Here is a 23,654-nt window from a genome sequence, read left to right as displayed (position 1 = left end):
GACTGATGCAACCGTTACAGTCAGGTAGCAGTCGCCAGCTTGATAATGAAGGGAAAAGGTACCGTTCTCGCACACACCATATAATTGTTTGCATTAGTATAACACATTCATTTAACTATAGTTTAGGCAGACTACACTCAGTGGCCTTGAACACAGTAAAGTGAATCACCTTATCGGCGCTCATGAGGGGGAAAAGGAAAAATTGTACCGTTTCTCGTAGGCACCGTCTGTTTGCATTACTCGAACGCACGTAATATAATCAATCAGTGAATAGTGTCATTTCTTATATTCACTGTAGGACTGCACTACTCTAACACACCTAATGTAAAATAAATAGCACACCGTAGTTTAAAGAAACAGAATAGATACACAACGTCATCTTATCACAGAAGCCCAAAACGTGTGCGCCACGAGCAAGATTGACGCACCAAACTCTGACAATCAGTCCTCCCGACAAACGAACAAGGACAAAGACCAGCGCGCTTTGTCCTAAAACAAATAGTGCCAGCCCGGATAACAAAGTTGATAGCAGGCGCTTGTGACGGCAAGACCAGCGTCAGTCGCTGTGGCAACCACATCCCATCCACGCACGAACCTAAACAGCCCGAAACCGGCCAGAGAGGGATGATCCGAGAGCAACGCCTGGACACAACTTCGGCCAGCTCACGGACTGGACACTGAGATAAGACAGATTTTGTTGCTCGGAAACATGTAGCCTTGTTTTGGATCCAGAATTGTCCCTCCGTCGTCTGTTTTTGCCTTGTTTTTGACCATTGTCGACAAATATATTGTCAACCTGCTTTCGGCGAGTCTTTTTCAAACTTTTGGAACATGGAGACAGTACAAAGGGTTAATATCAGATGTGAACGGGCAAAGTTCCGCCTTCCTGGTTGGCGCGCGCGGAGGCAGCATCGGCAGAGCGGCACTTTGTCCAGCTGTTGCTGTTTCCGTGCGGCTTGTCTGGGGAGGTGAATTTCAACAATAACCTTTGTATAAAAATAAGATACATAAGAAAAGCTGCTTATATGAAAAGCATTTTGAGTGGCTACTTGCACACCAGCTGTGATAACACATAACACTTTTGCCACACACATAGCCACAACAAAATGTTCCCAGAACAAATAGATGCTAGAATGTCAGGGACAATAACAAAGCCTCAACTTTGTACGCCCTGAAACAGACCACTAATCTGCTTGTGCACGAGACTGCTGTGTGATCAGAGCTGTCCCGACTAGTCGACGTTGTCGACGTCATCGATGACATAAATGCGTCGACGGGCAAAACATACCGTCGACAGGTAATGAGGGGTTAAAAAATATATATTACATGCCGATAAAGTTTAGAATGGCGGGTGCTCGCGATGCAAGCGGTTGTTACTGGCACCTCCAAGGGGGCCGCTGTTATTTCAATGTGACCGGCATTGTCAGATTGGGCAAAGAGGAAGAAAGTGGGCGAGCGAGAGGGAGGAAGCGAGATTGGTGAGATTGGCACCCCCCACGTTTTTGTTTGGTCAATAAAAGTATCCATAAAGAGCCATCCGACCCCTCTCGGTGTTTTAATGAACGCCACCGTAAAATGTTTAATCGAGTTAATTACAGCTTAAAAATTAATTAATCGTGATTAATCACAATTCAAACCATCTATAAAATAAGCCATTTTTTTCTGTAAATTATTGTTGAAATGGAAAGATAAGACACAAGACGGAAATATACATTCAACATACGGTACATAAGTACTGTATTTGTTTATTATAACAATAAATCCACAAGATGGCATTAACATTATTAATATTCTCTTAAAGTGATCCATAGATAGAAAGACTTGTAGTTCTTAAAAGATAAATGTTAGTACAAGTTCATAGAAATTTTATATTAAAACCCCTCTTAATGTTTTCGTTTTATTAAAATTTGTAAAATTTTCAATCAAAAAATAAACTAGTAGCTTGCCATTGTTGATGTCAATAATTACACCATGCTCACTCATGGTACTAACCCATAAAATCAGTTGGACCCAAGCGCCAGCAGAGGGCGCCAAACACCAAAAAACAAGTAACAAGCGGGCATTACACTGTACTGTCATTTTAATCTGTTTGAGCGGGGCATGTGCGTCAATTGTGTCAAATATTTTAACGTGATTAATTAAAAAAATTAATTATCGCCCGTTAATGCGATAATTTTGGCAGCCCTAGTAAGAACTCATCTCGGGCCAAGAAAGGAAGTGAAGAAAAATAGTCAGGAAACGGAAGTTAGAGGGATCTTGTGAAGACATGTGAACAATCGGAAACAAAGTCAAACGACACTGGTAGAGTGTTTTGAAAAGAAAACGAAACCATCGTCAAAGAAGGATTAAAAAAATCTATCTTGATGAAACAGACAGTGACGGCCGCAACAGCGTCAGGTTCCACACGCATTCTGCGGAGCTCACGTTGTGTTACTCCTGAGCCCCAACTAAGCAATTTTCTCATGCTTATTTCTAAAGAATGGAAAAAGATATGAACTAACTTTTTTTCTGCTGAAAAAAGAGAGTCTAATCATTCGTTTGGTGGGTTCCATGTTTATATACCAATAGAACAGAATTTTCTGTGGCCCTTGCAAAATCAGTCAAAATACAGTAAAACGGCCGGGAGCAAAGGGCCTTGCTCCGGTGAAAATGGCTGGGAGTGAATGCGTTAAAACCTGATCTTTCGAAAAGCAAGTGTTTGCCTCAACTGTAAACTAGAGCAGGGCATTAAACTGAAATTTACCGGTACCGAAATTCTTCACAATGACCGACGTAATTTTGACCATGTCGGTAAATTCGGTAATTTAATAAAACAAGAAAATACAGTCTTTTCAGCCCGCTTTGAAGCTGTGTTGTTCGGCTATGTTCATTCCCCTTTAAGAAAGCAGTCAGTGTGCTTATGTATGGAGTCACATGGTTATCAGGAAGCCAAACAAACAGAAGCCCGTTAGGCTAACACTCGCGGCTAACGCTACAAGCAAACGTGATGGAGTGTGGCTTAAGGAAGTTTCGCCAAACTTTCACCCGACATTAAGTAGACTCTTGACGGCATCCAGACGGGCTTTCACCCGCTGTCCTCCCTTGTTCTCACAATTTCCGGAGAGGGTGCTTTCAGTGCTTTCTACTGGTAGCCAGGCCACAGGCTAACGCTAGCGGCTAACGCTAGCGGTTAACGCTACAAATGAACGTGATGGAGTCGTATAGCAGCTCTAACCTTGTCGAAATGGCTGAACTTAATGAGTGGATTGGGCACGGACTGCATCTAGCAATTAGTATTTCGCGTTATTTTGTATCTGTCTGTGTGTGATTTTTTTGATAGCTTTTGTGATGGTAAAGCATTTAGCATAAAGTAGGGTGACCAAACGTCCTCTTTTGCCCAGACAAGTCCTACTTTCACATAGTGTCCTCGTGGTCCGGGCGGGTTTTATAAATTCATAAAAATGTCTGGTTTTTATGATTTTTCACGGGACCAATTTGAAGAGAATCCCTCCGACCGCTGGCAGCAGTTGACATGGCTCCCACGAGAATGGAGGGAAGTAGTAGTTTTTCTTGTTTTTGTTGGCAGTTTACCCCTATCATGAGGCATTACCGCCATCTACAGGGTTGACGATTTGGCCACAATGCCTGAAGTTTTTTTTTTTTTTAATGATAAATACGTATATAATGGCAACTGTTGACTTCTGTCGGAGCTTTGACTGTAAAATCCCATTTGGTGTCGCATCGGCGCGCTGCCGATGATTGCAAACTTTTATAGCAAAGTTTGATTTTTGCCTCAGCTAGCTATCAGTAAGCTAAACCACGCTAGGCATTATGGGAAACGTAGTTTTGAACTGCTACGTTTGGAAACATGCTGATTGAATAGTTTGTCAGTTTATTTCTGTTTTTGTTTGTGTGCAATCTAGAACATTGAATGAGAACATCAATTGAATGGGAATAACAATTTGTCAAGGACAATTGTTGTGATAGTAATTTATAAAAATGTTTAGTTGGCACATAGCCTACTGTGTGTATGTATATTGACTGGACTACATTTCTATGGGTCTGCATTATATACATATATGTATATGTATATATGTATATATGTATATATATGTATATATATATATATATATATATATATATATATATTTTTTAAGTCATTATTTATGTGTTTTTCAAACTGCATTTTCCATCCAGAGTTAGGGGGCACACTTTAGCTATATTAAAGTGATATAGGCATCTTTTGAGTGAACTTCGAGTAAAATTCAAGTATCTTGAGGCCGGGCTGAGGATGGGCTGAGTGTCCTCTTTTTTTAGAAATCAAAATATGGTCACCCTAGCATAAAGTACTATCCAACAGTGAAAATTGTAAAATGACCGTTTAATGGCCCCAGCTATTTATCTGTATTTGCTTAATTCTGTGTCATTACTCCCATCATAAAATCTTAAATGTTTCATTTGTAGAAGATCAATATAACTTTAATGTGTGTGTGTTTGTGTGGGGGTTCATGTGTGCTTGCACGTATTAAAAAAATTCACTGGGAAAAAAAACCTGAAACCTCGAAGTAAACAATCGTGTTGAGTAATTATGTCACAGCAGCCATTAACAATAAGTTGTCTGTTTGAAGTGTACTATTCAAGCTATGAGTCATTTGTGTTACAATGACATGTTTGCACAGGCATATTGATTTTAACAATGTACATTTTATTCAAGCCATACAAACTTTACTACTTTACATACTTGAATTCTTATTGTTTACAATATTTTTATACACTTAATGTTTAGTCTGCATGTACAATTGTTAAATAAAATTGAAAGCTGGTACCGTAATTTTCGGACTATAAACCGCTACTTTTTTCCATCATTTTGATACCTGTAGCTTATAGTCCAGTGCGGCTTATTTTTTGATTTTTTTAGGTAACACTTTATTTGACACCGGTGTCATAAGACTGTCATAAGATCATCAAAATTATGCCATGACACTATCATGGACATCAGGCCAGCCCAGGCCATTTGGGGGCCCTAAGCAAAATAATGCAAAGGGGCCCATATTTTTTTGGCCCATCATTTCGTCACAGTGTACTGTGAAACCCATACATGCAATCCAACCCATCCGTCCATATTTTGTATATTAATCAGATTTTGTTGCACTGCATACTTTTCAAACTTCTCACCCCAAATGATTTTCAGTACTTACAGTAGGTAGCGCCAAAGAACTTTTATTTTTTTAAGCTTGTAATCAAGTATCAAAACTCACAAAAGCCAAATAAAGCAAACTGTAGGAAACAAAATAGAATATAAATTAAACAATTGCCAGATTGGGGGCCCCCTAGTGGTCAGGGGCCTTAAGCAGATGCATAGTCTGCGTATAGGCTGGGCCGGCCCTGGTGGGCATTAGTGAATGCTTATGTCATTAAGTGTCATTTGGCAAATTATGTCACTAACTCAATTTTTGTCCATCTTGGATCTTTTGCATCCATTCAAAAGTGAGATCATTTGCCGGATAACACTTAATGACATCTGTTATAAGCATTCATGAATACTCAGGACAGAGACATGTCATAATTATGATTGTGTAATGACAGTCTTATGGCACCACTGTCAAATAAAGTGTTAGCAAATTCCATAACTAGCAATTGATGAAACAATTGGAACAGTAACTGGAGAAATATTTAGCACAGAACATGATTTTTGATTGTTATTTACATCTGTAGCGCTGCAATGCATGCTAAGAGGCATGTTGGATGACAGCAGGTGGCAGCAGAGGTTGACTGTCACCCCCAAGGGAGCAGTGATGGCCAAATGAAGCTTCTTGAAGCAATAAAGCTTTGCAGTAATTGGTTTAATGATGGTTCATTTGGTCTTATGACAGTCGGTCGTATGATGCCGCTGTCAAATAAGGTTGTACCGGTTAATATCTTTTGGTGTAAATATCCCATGATACAGTGAGGACAGCTGCGGCTTATAGTCCAGCGTGGCTTATCTATGAACACATGCCATTTTCGTGCCAAATTTGGTGGGCTGCGGCTTATAGTCAGGTACGCCTTATAGTGCGAAAATTAGGGTAAATAAATCAACGAGAAACAGTTCATCTGTATTTCATGCATTGATTCAGATCTTCAAATTATATAATAGTCCGCCTGGGCGAATTTATCGTTATCGAGGTAAATCTGCTCGATTTACTGTGATACGTGCTTAAGGCCATATCGCCCAGCCCTACTGTAAACATTAGGGGCTATGCAAAGCATCCCCACAAATAGAACAATCTTGCAAGTCGCCGCCATGCAAACTGCAATATGCTGGCCTGAAATCAACCCCATCCCCCTTTCTTCCTCCATTTCTTCTAGTCTTAGCTGCTCCATCTGGACCCTAAAATGAATCCCTGGTGACTTTTCCATCAAGCATGTGAGCTAACGCACTTCGGTCAGAGTGCGGTGATGCATCATTCTTCCGTCAAGCTATTTTTGTCTCTTGTGTTGCGACCTGGCCGTGTTTTTTTTTTGTGTGTGTGATTTTCTCCGTGGGTTTGGCAAAGGGCTACAATTATTCCGTACAAAGCAGACGGCCAATTGGCTGTGCTAATTAGCCGCTGCTGAACACACGCTGCACTTCCAAGGGAGAAACAAGGGATGTAATTGTACTGATTTATCAATTAAAGTACATCACGGATAGGAAGAGCGGATTAGCGCTCGTTTTCTGAGTCTAGAGGCTTTACAAGATAACTGAGTCAACAGGAATGCCTTAATCCTTTATAGGTTTTACCTCATCGGTTGCCATTGACGGCGCTAGGCGTCCAAGCCTTTTGACCATTTATTAGGTCCTCCCAGTTGAAATGTGGGGTCACTTGCTGTTGTTTTCTTGGGGCACTTAAGGGTTGCTTTCTGTTGATTTTGGGTCTTTTTCTGATGATTTGTGTGAATTCCCAAGTCAATTCTTGTAGATTTGATGTCATTTCCTGCTAATTTTTGAGGCAATTCAGGATTTATTATTTTATTTTTTTTTGGGTAAAAAAATAATGACCAACAACGGACTGGTTTTTTTCGGGTTTCTTTCGGGTCACTTGCTCTTGGTTTTTGGGCACTTTTCGGTCACTTTCTGTTGATTTTGGGTCACCTTCTGATGACTTTGGGGTAAAATATAATGACCATCAACAGAGATATTTTTTGCAGGTCCAAGTACTTACGGGACACTCCCATTTTGGGCCACTTCCTGTATATTTTGGATCATTTTCGAGTCTTTTACTCTTGGTTTTGGGGCACTTTTGGGTCACTTTCTGTTGATTTTGGGTCACCTTCTTATGATTTTGGATCACTTTGTGTTGGTTTTTTTTTTAGGCAATTTGATGTTTTTTGTTTGGGTTTTTTTAGCTAAAATATAATGACCATCAATGGAGATATTTTTTGCAGGTCCAAGTACTTACGGGACACTCCCATTTTGGGTCACTTCCTGTATATTTTGGATCATTTTCGGGTCTTTTGCTCTTGGTTTTGGGGCACTTCTCGGTCACTTTCTGTTGATTTTGAGTCACCTTCTGATGACTATGGGGAATTCCTGAGTCGCTTCCTGCACATTTTGGGTCACTTTGTGTTATTTTTTTGAGGCAATTCGATGATGTTTTTTGTTTGTTTGTTTTAGGTAAAATATAATGACCATCAACTGAGATATTTTTTGCAGGTCCAAGTACTTACGGGATACTCCCATTTTGGGTCACTTCCTGTATATTTTGGATCATTTTTGGGTCTTTTGCTCTCGGTTTTGGGGCACTTTTGGGTCACTTTCTGTTGATTTCGGGTCACCTTCTGATGATTTTGGGGAATTCCTGAATCGCATCCTGCACATTTTGGGTCACTTTGTGTTATTTTTATGAGGCAAGTCGATGATGATTTTTTTTTGTTTGTCTTTTTTTTGGGGGGGCAAAATATAATGACCCTCAATGAAGATATTTTTTGCAGGTCCAAGTAATTACGGGTAACTCCCATTTTGGGTCACTTCCTGTATATTTTGGATCATTTTCAGGTGACTTGCTCTTGGTTTTGGGGCACTTTCAGATCATTTTCTGTTGATTAAAGGTCAGCTTCTGATCATTTTGGGCAATTCCCCAATCACTTCCTGCATGTTTTGGGTCACTTCCTGTTATCTTTTTTTAGCCAATTCAACGATGTTTATTTATTTATTGATTTTTGTATAAAATAATGACAACCAGCGGAGATATTTTTTGCAGGTCCGAGTTGAGAATCAATAGCAGTGAATGCAAATTTTTTCGTGGGAGCTTCATGTGTCATTGAAAATTTATGGGTGGAATTGTATGTTTTTGCCAAAAAAAAAAAAAAAAAGGCACACTTTTGCTCAATAGACAATGTTTGTTGATTAGAAAATGCAGAATAAATGACATTTATTGATTACAATCCCACAAGAGTAAGCAACAAGCATCAAAAACAAGCATAACAAGGGTAACGATGATGCTAGATTTGAGTTTGTCAATCCCAGAATCCCCGCGCTATGTTACAGCACAACCAGGTGTCCCTTAGCAATGAAAATCGCTTACCGTGACAAGTGAGTGGGAGCCAACGCTCCGGTAAGGTGGCGAAGGAACAAAGCCAGGCGATCTGTACGTGACCCGCTGGCGGACTTCACTGGTCGCCTGGAAATGCCCGGTTTTTGTAGGAACGCGCCACACGGGGGCGGAGACGGCCAACCTCCGCTCCCAGGCGGTGCGGCCCCGTCCAATGACAAAGCTACTTTTGGTTCAGCTCCTCGAAAAATGGGCTTTTCTTTGCGTGGTTCCCAGGTTGCGCCGTCCGGTAGCAGATGTTGTGTTCCCACGGTAAATATTATGCAGGCATGAAAATGGGTCCGGGGTAAAAAAGGTGAGAAGGGTGTGGAGGAAATCCGTTCCGGTACACTGTACAACTAGGGCTGTCCCAAACGACTAATTTTCTCCCGGTTAGTCAGTGGACTATTTTTTTCCCCCTTTTTTTTTCCTCACTAATTTAGTAATGAAATTTTTGATGACGCTTATTAATTCACAAAAACATTTTGGAACACTTAAATTCTTTATTAAAGTACCAATAAAGACGTAAATAACAACAATAAATCACAAATAAACAATGAGGTCAAATGCTGATAGCATTAACTAGTGCAAAAAAATGGAATTTAAACAGATTCAGAACACTGACTTCGCCTTTCCAACATGATTCAAAACAATTCTTAAAAAAATATCTAGCATTAATATTATAGTATACTACAATTTACAATTATAATAGTAATTGCCAATCAGATTTTTCATAAAGGGTGTCATTTTAAAGTTATTCTTAGTGTAGAATCTGAATTCCAAAGTATGTGGGATTAACTCCAGAAATCGTTATTTATATGACGATCATGACGTGCTTTTATTTTGAAATGTTTACCGGAAGTACGTTCGCTTAACCGCTCACAGTTAGCTTTACACTCCGCAAAAAAGCTCTTTTTGTCATTGCATGTGGTGTCAGTAATCTTTTTTTCGTTTGCAAATGCTGTTAACTAGCGATTTTTCATGTTTGAAGTGTCACCTTTTAACCGCGTTTAAGTTTGCGTTTTGGACAAGACTGCCAATGTTTTATAGCAGGCTAAAGTAGGTTGTCTTTTTTTCCCCATTAGCCTCAATGTAGCAATGCTAACGTTTACAGTGTTTGATATACATGTTTCCTTATTTTGTATGTTTGAACTTTAATTCTACGGCGTGTTGATAACCAATAAACTTTTGTGAAAGGAACTTGAGTCTCATATGCCATCAAAACGCACATCTCCACGCACGCACAGATGTATGCACGGCACGCGACAATAAAACGCAGCCGTGAAAATTACTGCCTTCATTTTTATTTACTGTGCGATAAATGGACTAACTGCATATCGCGACAGGCTTAACAACTTCAATAAAACATGTCGTTAGTTAGTTAGATGGACTTACAAACTTGGTGACGGCGCTTTAGGTGTTAATTCACGGCCGACGTGCAGCCAAGCTTGGCAATGAAGAGACAGGACAACAGTGAACCCTCCTTTGTTTTGTTGAAATAAGTCAATGTTTTGGCCACTCTGGTGCACTTTTTTGGCTTTGTGCCGCTTTCCCCGCTGGCATAACCAGCGTCCGACATTAACTAAAATTCCCCGACCCCTCCACCCCCTTCAAAAAAATTCTCCTCGGATCTACACAATTCACGTAGGTCACCCTTTTTGACTTCAAAACGGCGAATTTCGCCGAAAGGTGAAAGATTTTCATGCCTGATTATGAGTGCAAAACAAGTTATCTCGTGAGATTCCCTCCTAACTATGGAACCCAGGCATGTAAGAAACAATCAAAACAAGTTATCTCGTGAGATTCCCTCCTAACTATGAAACTCAAGGTAAAAAACAATAGAAGTTGTTACAATCAATGTCACAGAAGCAATCATACATCACAAAGGCATAATGTAATATTTTCCCCCATCTGCGCCTTATATTCGGGAAATTACGGTAATTTCCGACCTAAACAGAAATTCAGATTACGTCGCCAGCACAGGAACGGAACTCGTTCGAACTACCTGTATTTTGAGTTGAAGGTCAATCGGAGTTTAATGTATCATTGGAAATAAATGGGCAATTGAAAATGTACGCGGATGTTTTTGCCAAATTTTGGCGATATTGCATGTTTTTGTAAAAAAAAAAAATAATAATAATAATAATACTGGCTGATTCATTTTGTGCGCCTTGATTTTCTGGAGTTAACTCAGATGTGATCTGAAAATCCCCCAAAATTATTAGCAAATGACTGAAAATACACAGGAAGTAACCCATGGGAGAGACAGCAAAGCATCCCTAGTATAATAGTATTATAATGTTATCACCTCCCACAACCCTTGCACTCATTCTCTTATTTTCTTTTTTTTATTATGTGTGGTAGATGTAATGGGGTCTGGTAGGAGTTGGGGGCAGGGATAAGGGGGATTTTCTGTCTCTGAATATACCGTATGTGTGTGTTGCAAGGCTAGGATCTGCTGACAGGTTAACATTCACTGTCAGCAGTAATGTGCAGTGGCAATATATTGGGCTGTAAGTCACCGAGGCTCACCAGACTCTTTAAAAAAAAAAAAAGCAAATATCCAAGCTAGCCTGAATAAATATCTGTTCTGTTGGAGCCATAAACATCCTCGTGCCCATAGAGACCCCCAAGCTAAAGTAGTCTTATTTATTCAGCTTCTACATTAGCTGAAAACAACACGTACAAAAATAAGAGAGAAGCATTAGTGTTCCTTCCCTCTGTGCTAATACCGCTGCTATCACAGGTCAGCTAAATAATGAGATTTCCCATGTGGGACCACTGCTTCACTTATCCAATTTTGTCCATTATCAGCGTATGTGTGAGGGGGAATTACAGGTTGATATAGCGTGTGTATGGGAGAGCACGTGTGGTGCGTGCGGTGATACAATCATACGGTCCAGTGGCGATGCTCAGTACAAAGTGATACATTCTCTGATGTGAAGTCGACCACGGAAATGTACTCCGGTGGGAGATCCCCTGTTTGAAAGCGTCGTTTCATGAACGAAATCACACAGCAGAGCGAGCTGGCTCGTTTTCATTTGATGCTAGCTGGCGGAATGATAGCCAGCTTTACTGTGTGGAATTGTCTTAACACATTGGCTACCTTTGACGGTGAAAGACTGCCAATATGGGAGACTGAATGATTGCTGCCATTTTGATTTTTTGTAGTTTTTTTCCCGGGTTGTCTCGATCTAGGATCTTGTGTCAAGAACATACAGTAACAATCAGTAATGTGATTCTAAGTAGTGTTGCACAACTACCATTTTATTCTTATCATTCCGATTCCAACACCCATCTGTGTGGTTTGGCCAATGCCGATACTGCATTGATATCACATTTTTTTGGGGGGGGGGGGGACAACAACATAAATATGCACAGCATACGCGGCAGCAGCTTTAGTAGGGAAGCCCAGACTTCCCTCTCCCCAGCCACTTCAACCAGCTCCTCCGGCAGAATCCCAAGGCATTCCCAGGCCAGCCAAGAGACAGTCTCTTCAGCGTGTCCTGGGTCATCTCCGTGGCCTCCCACCGGTGGGACATGCCCGGAACACCTCTCCAGGGAGCTGTCTAGGATGCATCCGAACCAGATGCCCGATCCACCTCAAATGGCTCCTCTCAACGTGGAGGAGTAGCGGCTCGACACCGAGTCCTTCCCGGATTACTTCTCACCCTATCTCAAAGGGAGAGCCCGGACACCCTGTGGAGGAAACTTATTTCGGCGGGTTGTATCCAGGTCCTTGTTCTGTTGGTCACGGCCCACAGCTCGTGACCATAGGTAAGGGTAGGAACGTAGATCGACTGGTAAATCGAGAGCTTCGCCTTTTGGTTCAGCTCCTTCTCGATCTCCCACTCCCTCCTATTCTCACTCGTGAACAAGAATACCCCAAGAAACTTGAACTCCTCCACCTAGGGCAGGATCTCATCCCTGACCCGCAGAGGGCACGCCACCCTATTCCGACTGAGGACCATGGTTTCGGATTTGGAGGTGCTGATCTTCATCCCGACCGCAGTGAGAGTTGGAGGTCACAGCTTGATGAAGCCAACAGCGCCACATCATCTGCAAAAAGCAGAGATTCAATGCTAAGGCCACAGAACCGGACACCTTCAATGCTTCGGCTGCGCCTAGAAATTCTGTCCATAAATATTATAAACAGAATCAGTGAAAAAGGGCAACCTTGGCGAAGTCCAACCCTCAATGGGAACAAATTCGACTTACTGCCGGCAATGCGGACCAAGCTCTAACACCGGTCGTACAGGGACCGAACAGCCCTTACCAAGGGGCTCGGTACCCCGTAACCCCACATGACTCCCCGAGGGACACAGTTGAACGCCTTCTCCAAATCCACAAAACACACTTAGACATGTAGGTTGGGCGAACTCTCATGCACCCTTGAGGACCCTGCCGAAAGTATAGAGCTGGTCCACTGTTCTACGGCCGGGAAAAAAACCACACTGTCCCTCCTGAATCTGAGATTCGACTTCCCGACAGACCCTCCTATCCAGCAACCCTGAATAGACTTTACCGGGGAAGCTGAGGAGTGTGATCCCTCTATAATTGGAACACACCCTCAGGTCCCCCTTCTTAAAAAGGGTGACCACCACCCCGTTCTGCCAATCCAAAGACACTGTCACCGATGTCCACGTGATGTTGTAGAGGTGTGTCAGCCGCGACAGCCCCACAACATCCAGAGCCTTTAGGAACTCTGATCTCATCCACCCCAAGGGCCTTGCCATGGAGGAGCTCTCCAACCACCTCAGTGATTTCGACCCCAGAGATAGGAGAGCCCACTGAGGAGGTATTCGAAGCATGGACTTCTGTGTTCATCACAGATTGTCCATAATGAACACCGTGTTCAAACATAGGGGTGTCAATATGTGCACTTGGCACCGGGACACCCTAGGGCGAGTTCGATGATCGACTTTGTACTCTTGTCATAGGATATGGGGCCAAATGTTTTAGACACTCAGGTGACACTCACCCTCTCGTCTACCAGGGTAAATACCAACGTACAGGCGCCAACTCTGAACATAACGAAAATAATTCATTTAATAACGGTAGGGTCTCTTCTATCCTTACAACATATCTAAATTACCTAATTACCTGTATAACAACTCATAATGTAATGCAAATAAGGTTGCTTAAAGGTTTAAGGTTGTTTGGTGGTGACAATTTAAGCATCCTGAAACGTTGGCAGTGTTATGTCCCTACCGTCTTTATGCAAACCTACACCCTCGCTAAGAAGTACATTTTTCTCAGAAAGTTACATTTAGTCCATTACATTTAGACGTCACATAGACGTCCAAGTGGGAAGGATGGCAGCGAAAGAACGAATGTCGCTACCCTCCCAGTTCAAACGGATTGGACGTCTGCTAGTGATAAACTCACTCCAATTCACAGCAAAGTCTTCCTGTTCATTAGTTGTTTTGTCAAATATCCAATCATGATTTCCTGATAATTGTTGTATCGTCATATCATGAAATCATCGTTATCGTGAGCCTTGTATCGCAAACCGTATCGTAAGGTACCCAGAGGTTTCCACCTCTATTCGCCTATCACCGTTAATGGCAGCCAATAAGTTGAAAGCTGATCAGGTTGCTAGGCGATTAAGAGCCACTATTGTCCCTCAGGACAATACTCGCCCCGTGAGTGCCCTCTCTCCCTCTTTTTTCTCTATCTCTGTTCTTTCGTTCACTACCTCTTTCACACACCCCACCCCAATCACACACACATGCACACCTCCCTCCTGTGCCGGGGCGAGGACTGCGAGTGAACAGTAAAGGATGCAGAGGGGGCTGTAACACACACACACACCACAAAAAAAAAGACCTGCAATCATTTGCCACATTGAAGGGAACAAATGTAGCTGGAGGCAGGAGAGAGAGTACAAGAAGAAGAGAGAGGGAGCTTGCTGGACACTGTATGCTGAAATCATTGACAGGTTTGTGGGAGGAGAAACACCAGCACTTTGGCACTCTCTCTCAAATGCAAGCGTGTCAGTGAACGCCACACACGCACTGTCGTTGCGCCGCGTGTGGGTAGAGAAGAGATGCTCGCTCCCAAGATGAGACAGCGTTTCTAACAGGATCTATTTGCGGAGCGGGGATAATTCCGCCGACGAGGAGCCCACCGGAACCGAGCCAATCCGTCATGGAGGGGCTGCTGTCGCCGATGAGGACGCGGGTAGGTTACCATGGGGATTGCTGAGTGTCCAAAAAAAATCACAGGGAGGAAAAGATGCTGACAACTTTTGGAAGCGAGTCGCCGCTTTATCCTAGGAAAGTGTCAGAAAAGAATCGCCAGCTGTGAGAGTGCGTTTGTCCCCGCGGTTCTGGGTTTGGAAGAATGACTCAGTGTGTTCGGGTGGTGCCAATCGCCCCTCGGTACAAAACCACTGTGGCCTTTTTATTTGGAGCAGAAAAGCAGAGCAAGAAGTGCAAAGGGAGGAACTTGTTCTTGTGACATACAAGCCTTTGTCTTGCACTTTGGCATTTGTGCATTTAGTTTGGCTAGTATGCACAAAACGGAGTGTGAAAGTGTGTTGTTGTGAGAAATGTGGGGACCTTAATACACCCCGGTACTCCAGGTACTCCATCTCCCTTCCAGATGAGATCTGTGTATTCCAGCGGGGGTTTTTATATTGTGTAGATATTCAAGTGCGAGTAGCAAGCTGTTGATGGTTTGTATTAATATTTATAAAGGCATGATTGCATTCTTAAGAAAAGAGTAGGAGCGATGTTGTGCACTGTGTGGAAACAAGTGTAGAATAAAATACACATCTGCAGAATGAGATTTTCTGTCGGTTTGAAATGCTTTTTTTTTTTTCCTCGATCTGACGCAAACCCTGCCTTCCCCTTCAAATCCATCACTGGTGAAGGACTCCAAAATATATTCTGAACGCAGCCTACTCTTGCAGCAGAAGCTCAGCTTTAAAGCAAGTAGGCCACTGAGACTACTAAAATACTCGTCTTCTGCCCTTCACTAATTCCTCTTTTAAGAAAGCATATGTTAAGTCATTGACTGCGATAGACATCCAGTCAATTTAAACTGAAAGGGGCTTTTGCTGGGTCACTTCCTGTTGATTTTGGGGCATTTCCCGGTCATTTTCTGTTGGTTTCGGGGCATTTCAGGGTCAATTCTTGAACATCATGAGGCACGTCCATAGACTTCACTATCAGTTGACGGGGCTCAGGGCTCGAGGCAGATCCGTAGGAGGGCCTATTTTAATGAACTTAAAATTAAAATATTTTCATTACCAAAACAGGCACCTCTCTTAGGCATATATGAGTCTCCATAAGCAGCGCCATCAAAAAATTCAAAGTCGTTCCATAATAAAATCCTGATTATTTTTTTTTTATATAAGCATAACAAAACTTAAAATGGCTATAAGATTCTCAGATTATACGCTAGATGCACAAAAATCACCAAATGCAGAGATAATTACCTTTATTTTCAGGATCAATAGCAATATTTAACATATCATATCAGTTTTTGCCAGAAATAGCAATTTAAATGTCATGTACAGATACAAAATCCAACATGGCAGCAGTCACAAAACAAAGAGCTTTTTAAGTGAAAATTCTTGTAAATAAATACTTAAATCACGAAATTTCTATGAGTATTAACGTAAAACAGTCTAGATTCTTGGTTAAAGGCAAGGAACGGGCAGTTATTGTTCATTTTAATTAAATATTTCAAGCAAAAGTTACGCTATTGTGTAATCTAACATGGCGGCAGTCACGAAACAAAGAGCTATTTAAGTTAAAATTTCTTGTAAATAAATGCTTAAATCACAAAATTTCTATAAATATGAACATAAAAAAGTCTAGATTCTTGGTTAAAAGCAAAAAACAGGCAGTTATCGTTCATTTTACCTAAATATTTTAAGTAGGGCTGCAGCTATCGAATATTTTAGTAATCGAGTAATCGACTGAAAATTCTATCGATTAATCGAATAATCGGATAAAACAAATATATTTTCAGGTGAAGAGCAATTATAGATATACATGAGAAAACAAGACATTTTATCATTTTCAGTCAATCAATGTCTTTATTTTTGAAGTATATTGTTGAAAACAGCCAACAATTGCATCTCAGATGTAACTAGAATTTTAAAAAATGACTAATTACTGCTTTCACTCAAAAAACCTTTAGATCTTATTTTAAAAAAGTATATACATATATACATATCAGGGGTCGCGTTAACCGAATATTTTCCGTCGTTGACCGATTTTTTAAAACGGTGACGGAAAAAACTGAAATCCATCCGTCATTTTGACCGGTTGCAATTCACACCCCAGACCACAGGGTGGCGAGTGAGCTTATTAATTAGCTATTGTCTCTCTTGATGCATGACGTCGTTGGCCTTACTCGGAAAAATGTCAAGGCAACTGAGTGTCCGAAGTTTCTTCAGAAAGCCCCAAAACGACGATGGTGTTGATAAAAGAGGTGAAAAAACAGGGACTGCACAAGCGGGAACGCAATTCAAGTCCATGCGCACCAGGAGGAAAGTGTGAGACTACGTTCAGGCCACAGCAGGTGAACTGTTAATTTCATTGTTCCATATGCTACATATGGTAGGCTACCTAACTACTGGGGCCACAGTTAGCTGTTTTTGTCACTGCGGAGAAAAAGTTACATATTCATCTGCTTGATGTGTGATGGCACGGTGTGGATTCTCTGTTAAGCTTGTTCGGACAGAATATTAATTTAAAATGAATAAAACTAAATACTATTGAATATGTTGAAGCGGTATGCAATGTTAAGAGTCTTGTTAGCTGTAGGCGCACTATCCTAGAGCCCTCACTATCCACTCGCGGGGGCCTGCGCTTGTCAGTGACGTTCCTTATTCTCGCTATATGATTATACAACTTTAACATTTGTTAATAATACGCTCTGTGTGTAGTATCATCCATCGCTTTTCCTTTTTAAATGGGCACTTATAGGCGAACGCAAGAAGTAACAACGGGAACATTTTTAAACGGGCATTTCACGGGAGAGCATTTCGACTCTTCGGCCAATCATATAGCGAGAGCGAGTGGATAGTGAGGGGACCGCGCGCGGCTCTTAAGTGTCTCTGTCACGTGACTGTCGTAGCCGGTAACGCGCTCGGCCAAATGGACACACAAGTACGGAAGGTGAATTATGCCAAACAAAGGGTCACCACAATGTCATTATCATCATTTTAAAAATTTAATTGACGTGTAAAAATAGATTATGACCGGATTTTTATGACCCTGTCAGTCAAAATGACAGACAACGAAAAAGTCTAGCGCAACCTCTGATACATATATATATATTATATATATAAAAACACACCTAAAAATGCCTTTACGCTTGATAACACACATCACTTAAAAGTTAGGATTTTTTCCCTCGTTTTTCAATTGAATTTCTATTTGTGTCAAGCCATTTTTAAGTTCTAGTTAAGTTTTAAGTTAGTCTAAACTGTAAGTCCTGATAGGATTTTGAGTTTTTCACTGTTCAAAATAAATGTATGATACAGGCTGTATTGGAGCACATTAGGGACTAGTCCTACTTGGTGTTTTATCCAGCAATGACTACTGAGCTAAAATTGATAGTTAGCATTATTGAGTTTTTATTTGACACCCTCATCACTCCACAACGCTATGTTATGTTAAAGCCTGTATGTAAGACACGTTAGCCACGCATCGAAAGTGGTCTTAATTAATTGAAACCTAGCCCTCCGCAGGGCTAACGTAAGGTCAGCTAGTAGTGACAGTAACGTTAATCTTATATATTAGCGCTTAGCGCTCTACTGCTTTAAGATGGCGGCTGTTTGCTAACGCAGCCCAGACGCGGCCTAGTCTGTCATTCTGCATCTAGTTCAACATACATGTGATCTCTATGAGACTCATTGGACGCTACCTGCAACTAACGTAGCATGTGCGGGCTAGTATTTAGCAACGTCGGCGTCGTTTGTAGCGGTTGTCGGCTGCAGTAAGTTTTTTTTTTTGCTTCTTCCTCTACGCACCTGACATCAGCGCGTTGTCCCGCATTAAAAGTAGTCCCAGCAAAACGTGATGCTTAGAGCTGTCAAAATAAACGATTACTCGAGGTGAATAGAATTACTCGGATCAGTTTTTAAACTCGAGTTACTCGAGTTGCTCGAGTATTCGTTTCAGCTCTAATTTTAAGCAAAAGTTAAGGTATTGTGTAATTCAGCATGGTGGGCGTCACGAAACAAAGAGCTTTTTTTGTTGAAATTTCTTGTAAATAAATGCTCAAATCATGGAATTTCTATAAATATGAAAGTAAAACAGTCTAGATTCTTGGTTAAAGTCCAAAAAAGGGCAGTTATCATTCATTTTACGGAAATATTTCAAGCCAAAGTTACACAAATTTTATCCATTGATTTTTTTTTCATCAATGTTTGATGGTGCTATTTAATAGAATAATTACATTGACTCCTCAACCAAATCACTCTTGAGACACTCCTGCCTGCGTGTATGCTGTGAAACCTTAGTCCTGTTTCCACCTAAATCCGGCTTTAGAACGCAGCTTGTGTTTGAGTTGATCACAGTGAAAGCCAACTCAACGTTCTGTCTAGCTCGGCCCCCTACGGGAAGCCGTGGCGCAATGTCTGTCTGCTGTCTTGTCAACTGATGGTGGAGTCTATGAAAACCGGTAAGCTCCGCTACGTTATCGCTGTCAATGTCCGATCTTGCCTGAATACACGTGGATCAGTGACAGGCTGGCGAACTCCGATGACAGCGGCATGTGGCTGATGACAGCGGTATGTGGCGTGATGGAAGCTCCGGCGTAGCGACGAGTTTCACTGTAGCAGCCCTCAGAATGACGACGTGAGATCGACTGATGTGCAAGGTTTCTTTATTTCCCAAACAGTCCTTACGACACTGTGAAACTAAAATTCAATACAAAACAATTAACATTTCACAGTGATCAGTTATCAAACAGTTCCAAAACAAATAAAATACCTCGCTGCGCTCTCCGAGGCGTGCAAATCAACCCGAACACGGAAGTGCCGCTCCAAGACAAATTGAGCTGACATCAGCTGGTTAAATGAAATAACAGTTTGAATTTGTTAGATGGTAAAAAAGGCAAAGCGTAGATATCGTAACTCAAGGAAGCGAGCTTACCGGCTCCTGCGTTGACAAGACGCGGCTGTCTGCTGATTGACAACCGGATGTTAGGTCGTTTAATATGCGCAGCATTGGTCCAAACAATTTATTAACAATTTACAAAATGGCACAGGTCGTTCACAAATATAAAATACACATAAATGATATTGGCCTTTTACATATATACTCTGTCTACTCAATGCAAGTTAGCCAATTGATGTAATCATTAGCATTATACTGTATAGCATTTAAGCTAACGGACTTTTGCTATGCAAGCTAGTCAATTGCAACAATGCAAGAATTGGCTAACTTGCATAGCAAAAGTCTGCTAGCTTAAATGCTATATAATGCTAATGTTTACCATATTGTTTTTGGTGCGCACCAGATTGCTTAAATTTATTTTGTTCCTGTCGATATCCCTTTAGATGGCTCGGTACCTTTGACCTCATGACCTTCCTGCACTTTTAAAAATAATCCCTTCACACTCACTTTAAGTATTGAAAGTGTTCTCACCAATTTAACTACCCTGCAGATTTGAATTAAATAGGCTAATCGGTTATCAAGTTATCGCAAAATTCCTTCTCTGACCTCTATGACCTTTGACTTCATGACCACAAAATTTTATCATCATTCTGTTTCATATTCAAACAAACACTGCAAATTTGATAATAATCCCCTTGTTAAATACTTTAAGAAGTAATGATATTCATGTATTTTATTCTTACTTTTATTACAGATGTCCCGATCCTATATTTGGATCGGATCGGACGCTGATATGGGCAAAAAAATGTGCATCGGTATCGGATCGGCCAACACTGAAAAATTCCGATCCAGTTTTTTTTTTTTTTGAAAGTCCGGTCCGGGTTTTCCAGCGCACCGATTTACATAATCCATTCCAGTTTTTGCATTTTACGGCACACCTTCAACACACTACATTTACATTACCGTCTCCCAATTTACCGAGAGACTTTAGGGGTAAAAATGTCAGCTGTGTGGGACAAAGGGCGACAAAGACGAAGAGGCAGAGTGCAACATATGCCACGATAAAGTCAAGCGTGGTGGTAAAGTTGTAAGAAGTTTTAATACAACCAACCTAATCAAGCATTTGTCGAAATACCACCACAAACAATCTCAGAAGTATGTTAAGAAAACTGAAAACAAAAAGAAAGGTCCTACGCAACTAACAATGGCAGAAACCTTTGCTCTGCGTGACAAACTGGCACTCGACAGTCCCAAAGCCCAGGGAATAACAAGAGTCATTGCCGAAGAATTCATTCTGGATGACGAGCCATTATCTCTCGTGGGTAAAGACGCACCATCCAACATTTAGAACCACGGTACAACATGCCCAGCCGTCATTACATCTTTGAGCGATTCGGCCGTGGAAGATTCGAGAACGATTCACAAACATCCAAATACCGATTATTGAAATATGTCAAGTAAAGCGGAACTAATATACAGCACGGTCTTCGGGACGCAATGAGAAACGGACCACATTGCGTCCCGAGAGTAAACTTCATGCTTGTCATAGACCCGGGTAATGCCAATGCTCAACTCACGGCTTTAGCTCAACTCATGCCGCTGGATAAAAAAACACAAGAATACCTGACTGCTGCTGACAGCTGCTACAAACTACGTCAACATCGTTTTACTGTAGATAAGATATCATATGTACTTTATATAGAACTAGACGCAAAATGACAGACTCAACGGCGTTAGCAACATTGAAGTATTGAAAACTAGTTGCGTTAGTAAACAGCCGCCATCTTAAAGCAGGAGACTTCCCTAGTAGGTTGTTGTGAACCTTCCAAGCGAAGCTAATTAACTTTTCATCTAAAATACTCCTAAATCGGCAAAATCATGACTTGAATCTATCTTCAAAACAATTTTAAAACTTTCACATGTCGAAAGTAGACAGAAGGGAAATTATGGAATAACTGGAGCAATTTTGACAACTTTAACAGTTGATTCGCAAAATTAAATGAATTGAATGTAGTTTAAAGCTGCTGATACAGAATGGGGACTTGAGTATTTTATTTACTGTTTTAAAATGTTAACTTGATACTGAAATAGTCGTTTATTTAAACCTGACAGGCTTTTTATACAATTTTTTACACTAATGCACGAAACATTAAAAGCATCTAATAGCTTGGGGGATTTGTGGGATTTTCCACTGAGGTTGTTAGTGTGTTTTGCTTTTTTAAGACAGTTTACAATATTATTTGCACGTTTTACTGAGTGATTATGCCATTTCTGTTTGTTATTTATAATGTTTTGTGTTTGTCACTGAATAAACAGGTCAGTTTCTTGTTACCAACCGTTGTGTGTTATTCAAATTCACCTAATTCAGCTGGCTAGTTGTTATCAAGAGTACTAAAACCTTTTTCAACATGAGTCTGACAACTAAGTAAGGAGGCTAAATAACTTTAAACTTTAACACATGCTCAGATAGGCCGGTATCGGCCACTATCGGTATCGGATCGTAAGTGCAAAACAATATCGGTATCGGATCGGAAGTGCAAAAACCACGATTGGGACATCCCTAACTTTGATCCTTCTTCATTTTTATACATAGCACGTTTTTTCTTACGTAAGGCACTCTTCCTCCTCTCTAGTTCCATCTCGCTCTTCTATTTTGACCGGTCGGCCCCTCGCAGTGCATTTGGCACTTCATTTGAGCGACTCTGCTCCCGTGATCTTTTCCAAAAGAGAGGCGTCAAAGGCCTCTTTGGACTTCAAAAACATGGCAGGGATTCAATTGGAGCTGCTAAATCTGAGCTGTCCGCCACACTGGCCAGATACTGCAATGCCCGAGAGCAACGCTAATAACCGTCAATGATGAATTGACCCTTTTGATTCTCTCAGTTTATCTTCGTCAGCCACATTTGGCTTCCGATGCGGTAGATTGTCTGCTCCGGAATCAAAACGACTGCAAGATTTTTGTGCATGAATCACGGCGTGGAAGGCGCCACTCAAAGTTTTACACTTGTCTGTGATAAAAGGATGAATATACTTGCAGGCTGTCTTGTACTTCCTGTCACATTTAATCAGAAGCCAAGTGAGGAATGAAGAGAGACGATTTTGTATAACCAACTTGATATTGAAAGATGAGCATTATAGCGATGAGTTTATACTGACAGCCTAGCCACACATGGTTAACTAGACGTGATATTCACTTAGGTTTTTTAGGTTTTTCAGTGCCAGTGATCCTGAGCCGATCGCGTGGTCTCCTTCCCTCCCTCCTCTGCTATTTGTTGGTCAGGCAATGTACTGGAGTTGCTTATTAAAGTTAACGAAGTTTGACAGACGTTGGGTTTTGATCTTACCAGAGAGGCGAACTTCAAAGTGCCGCATGCGTCAATCATCATTTGACATGTTCAGTACTTCTCAAATAGTGGGGCGGGGCCCCACCAAGGCCCGCCCCCCAAAGGGGCGCAGAGCGATGCTGGGGGTGGCGCATGTGACCTTGGGGAACATACTCTTTTGCCGTACAAGAATAAAGTGTAATTGCACACCCACTCCGTGGGTGGCAGTGCCGCTCTCATTTTCAGCGTGTGTGCAATATCTTTGAACCAAACAAAGAGCACACAGCAAAGAGCACTGGAGATATGAAAATCTAAGACAAGAAAATATGACGAAGCGTACGTCACATTTGGCTTTGACTTTTAGTACAGTGGGAAACAAGGAAAGACTAATCTGTCTAGTGTGTCTAAAAATGTTCGCAGCGGACAGCAGGAATTAATTTTTTCAGCGAAAACATGCCGAATATTGCCAACAATCCTCCCGCTTTGTCAGTGTTACATCAGTAACCAGCGAGCACTGTCAGCATCATATAAGGTGGCATACCAAGTTGCTCAGTGCAAAATAACCCCACACCATAGCAAAGGAGCTCATACTGCCTGCAGCAAAAAATAAAAACTCTCCCTCTGTCCAATGACACTGTCTTTTTAATGTCGGTGTAATTGTTTGGCATATTGTCCTTGTGAGTTAATGTTGCTAATAAATTTGAATTCATTGTTAT

The 23,654-nt window shown here is 41.3% G+C and overlaps 1 protein-coding gene across 4 annotated transcripts in view; it reads left to right on the top strand.

Moving 5' to 3' along the window:
* frmd4a (FERM domain containing 4A) overlaps positions 1 to 23,654 on the top strand; it is a 362,265-nt gene that overhangs the window by 54,522 nt on the left and 284,089 nt on the right. The window contains exon 1 of one of the 4 annotated variants that reach the window (XM_057835969.1): positions 14,141 to 14,714. The exons of the other annotated variants lie outside the window; for them this stretch is intronic. Within the exon in view, the coding sequence (XP_057691952.1) occupies positions 14,682 to 14,714 (33 nt within the window). The 5' untranslated portion in view covers positions 14,141 to 14,681. Of the gene's footprint in view, positions 1 to 14,140; positions 14,715 to 23,654 lie in introns of those variants that run through there. 4 annotated transcript variants of the gene reach the window in all.

Source organism: Corythoichthys intestinalis, chromosome 5, assembly GCF_030265065.1.
Source record: "Corythoichthys intestinalis isolate RoL2023-P3 chromosome 5, ASM3026506v1, whole genome shotgun sequence".
Taxonomy (NCBI): Eukaryota; Metazoa; Chordata; class Actinopteri; order Syngnathiformes; family Syngnathidae; genus Corythoichthys; species Corythoichthys intestinalis.
The sequence above is the reverse complement of the archived record's forward strand: the minus strand, read 5'-3'. Positions and strand labels throughout refer to the sequence as shown.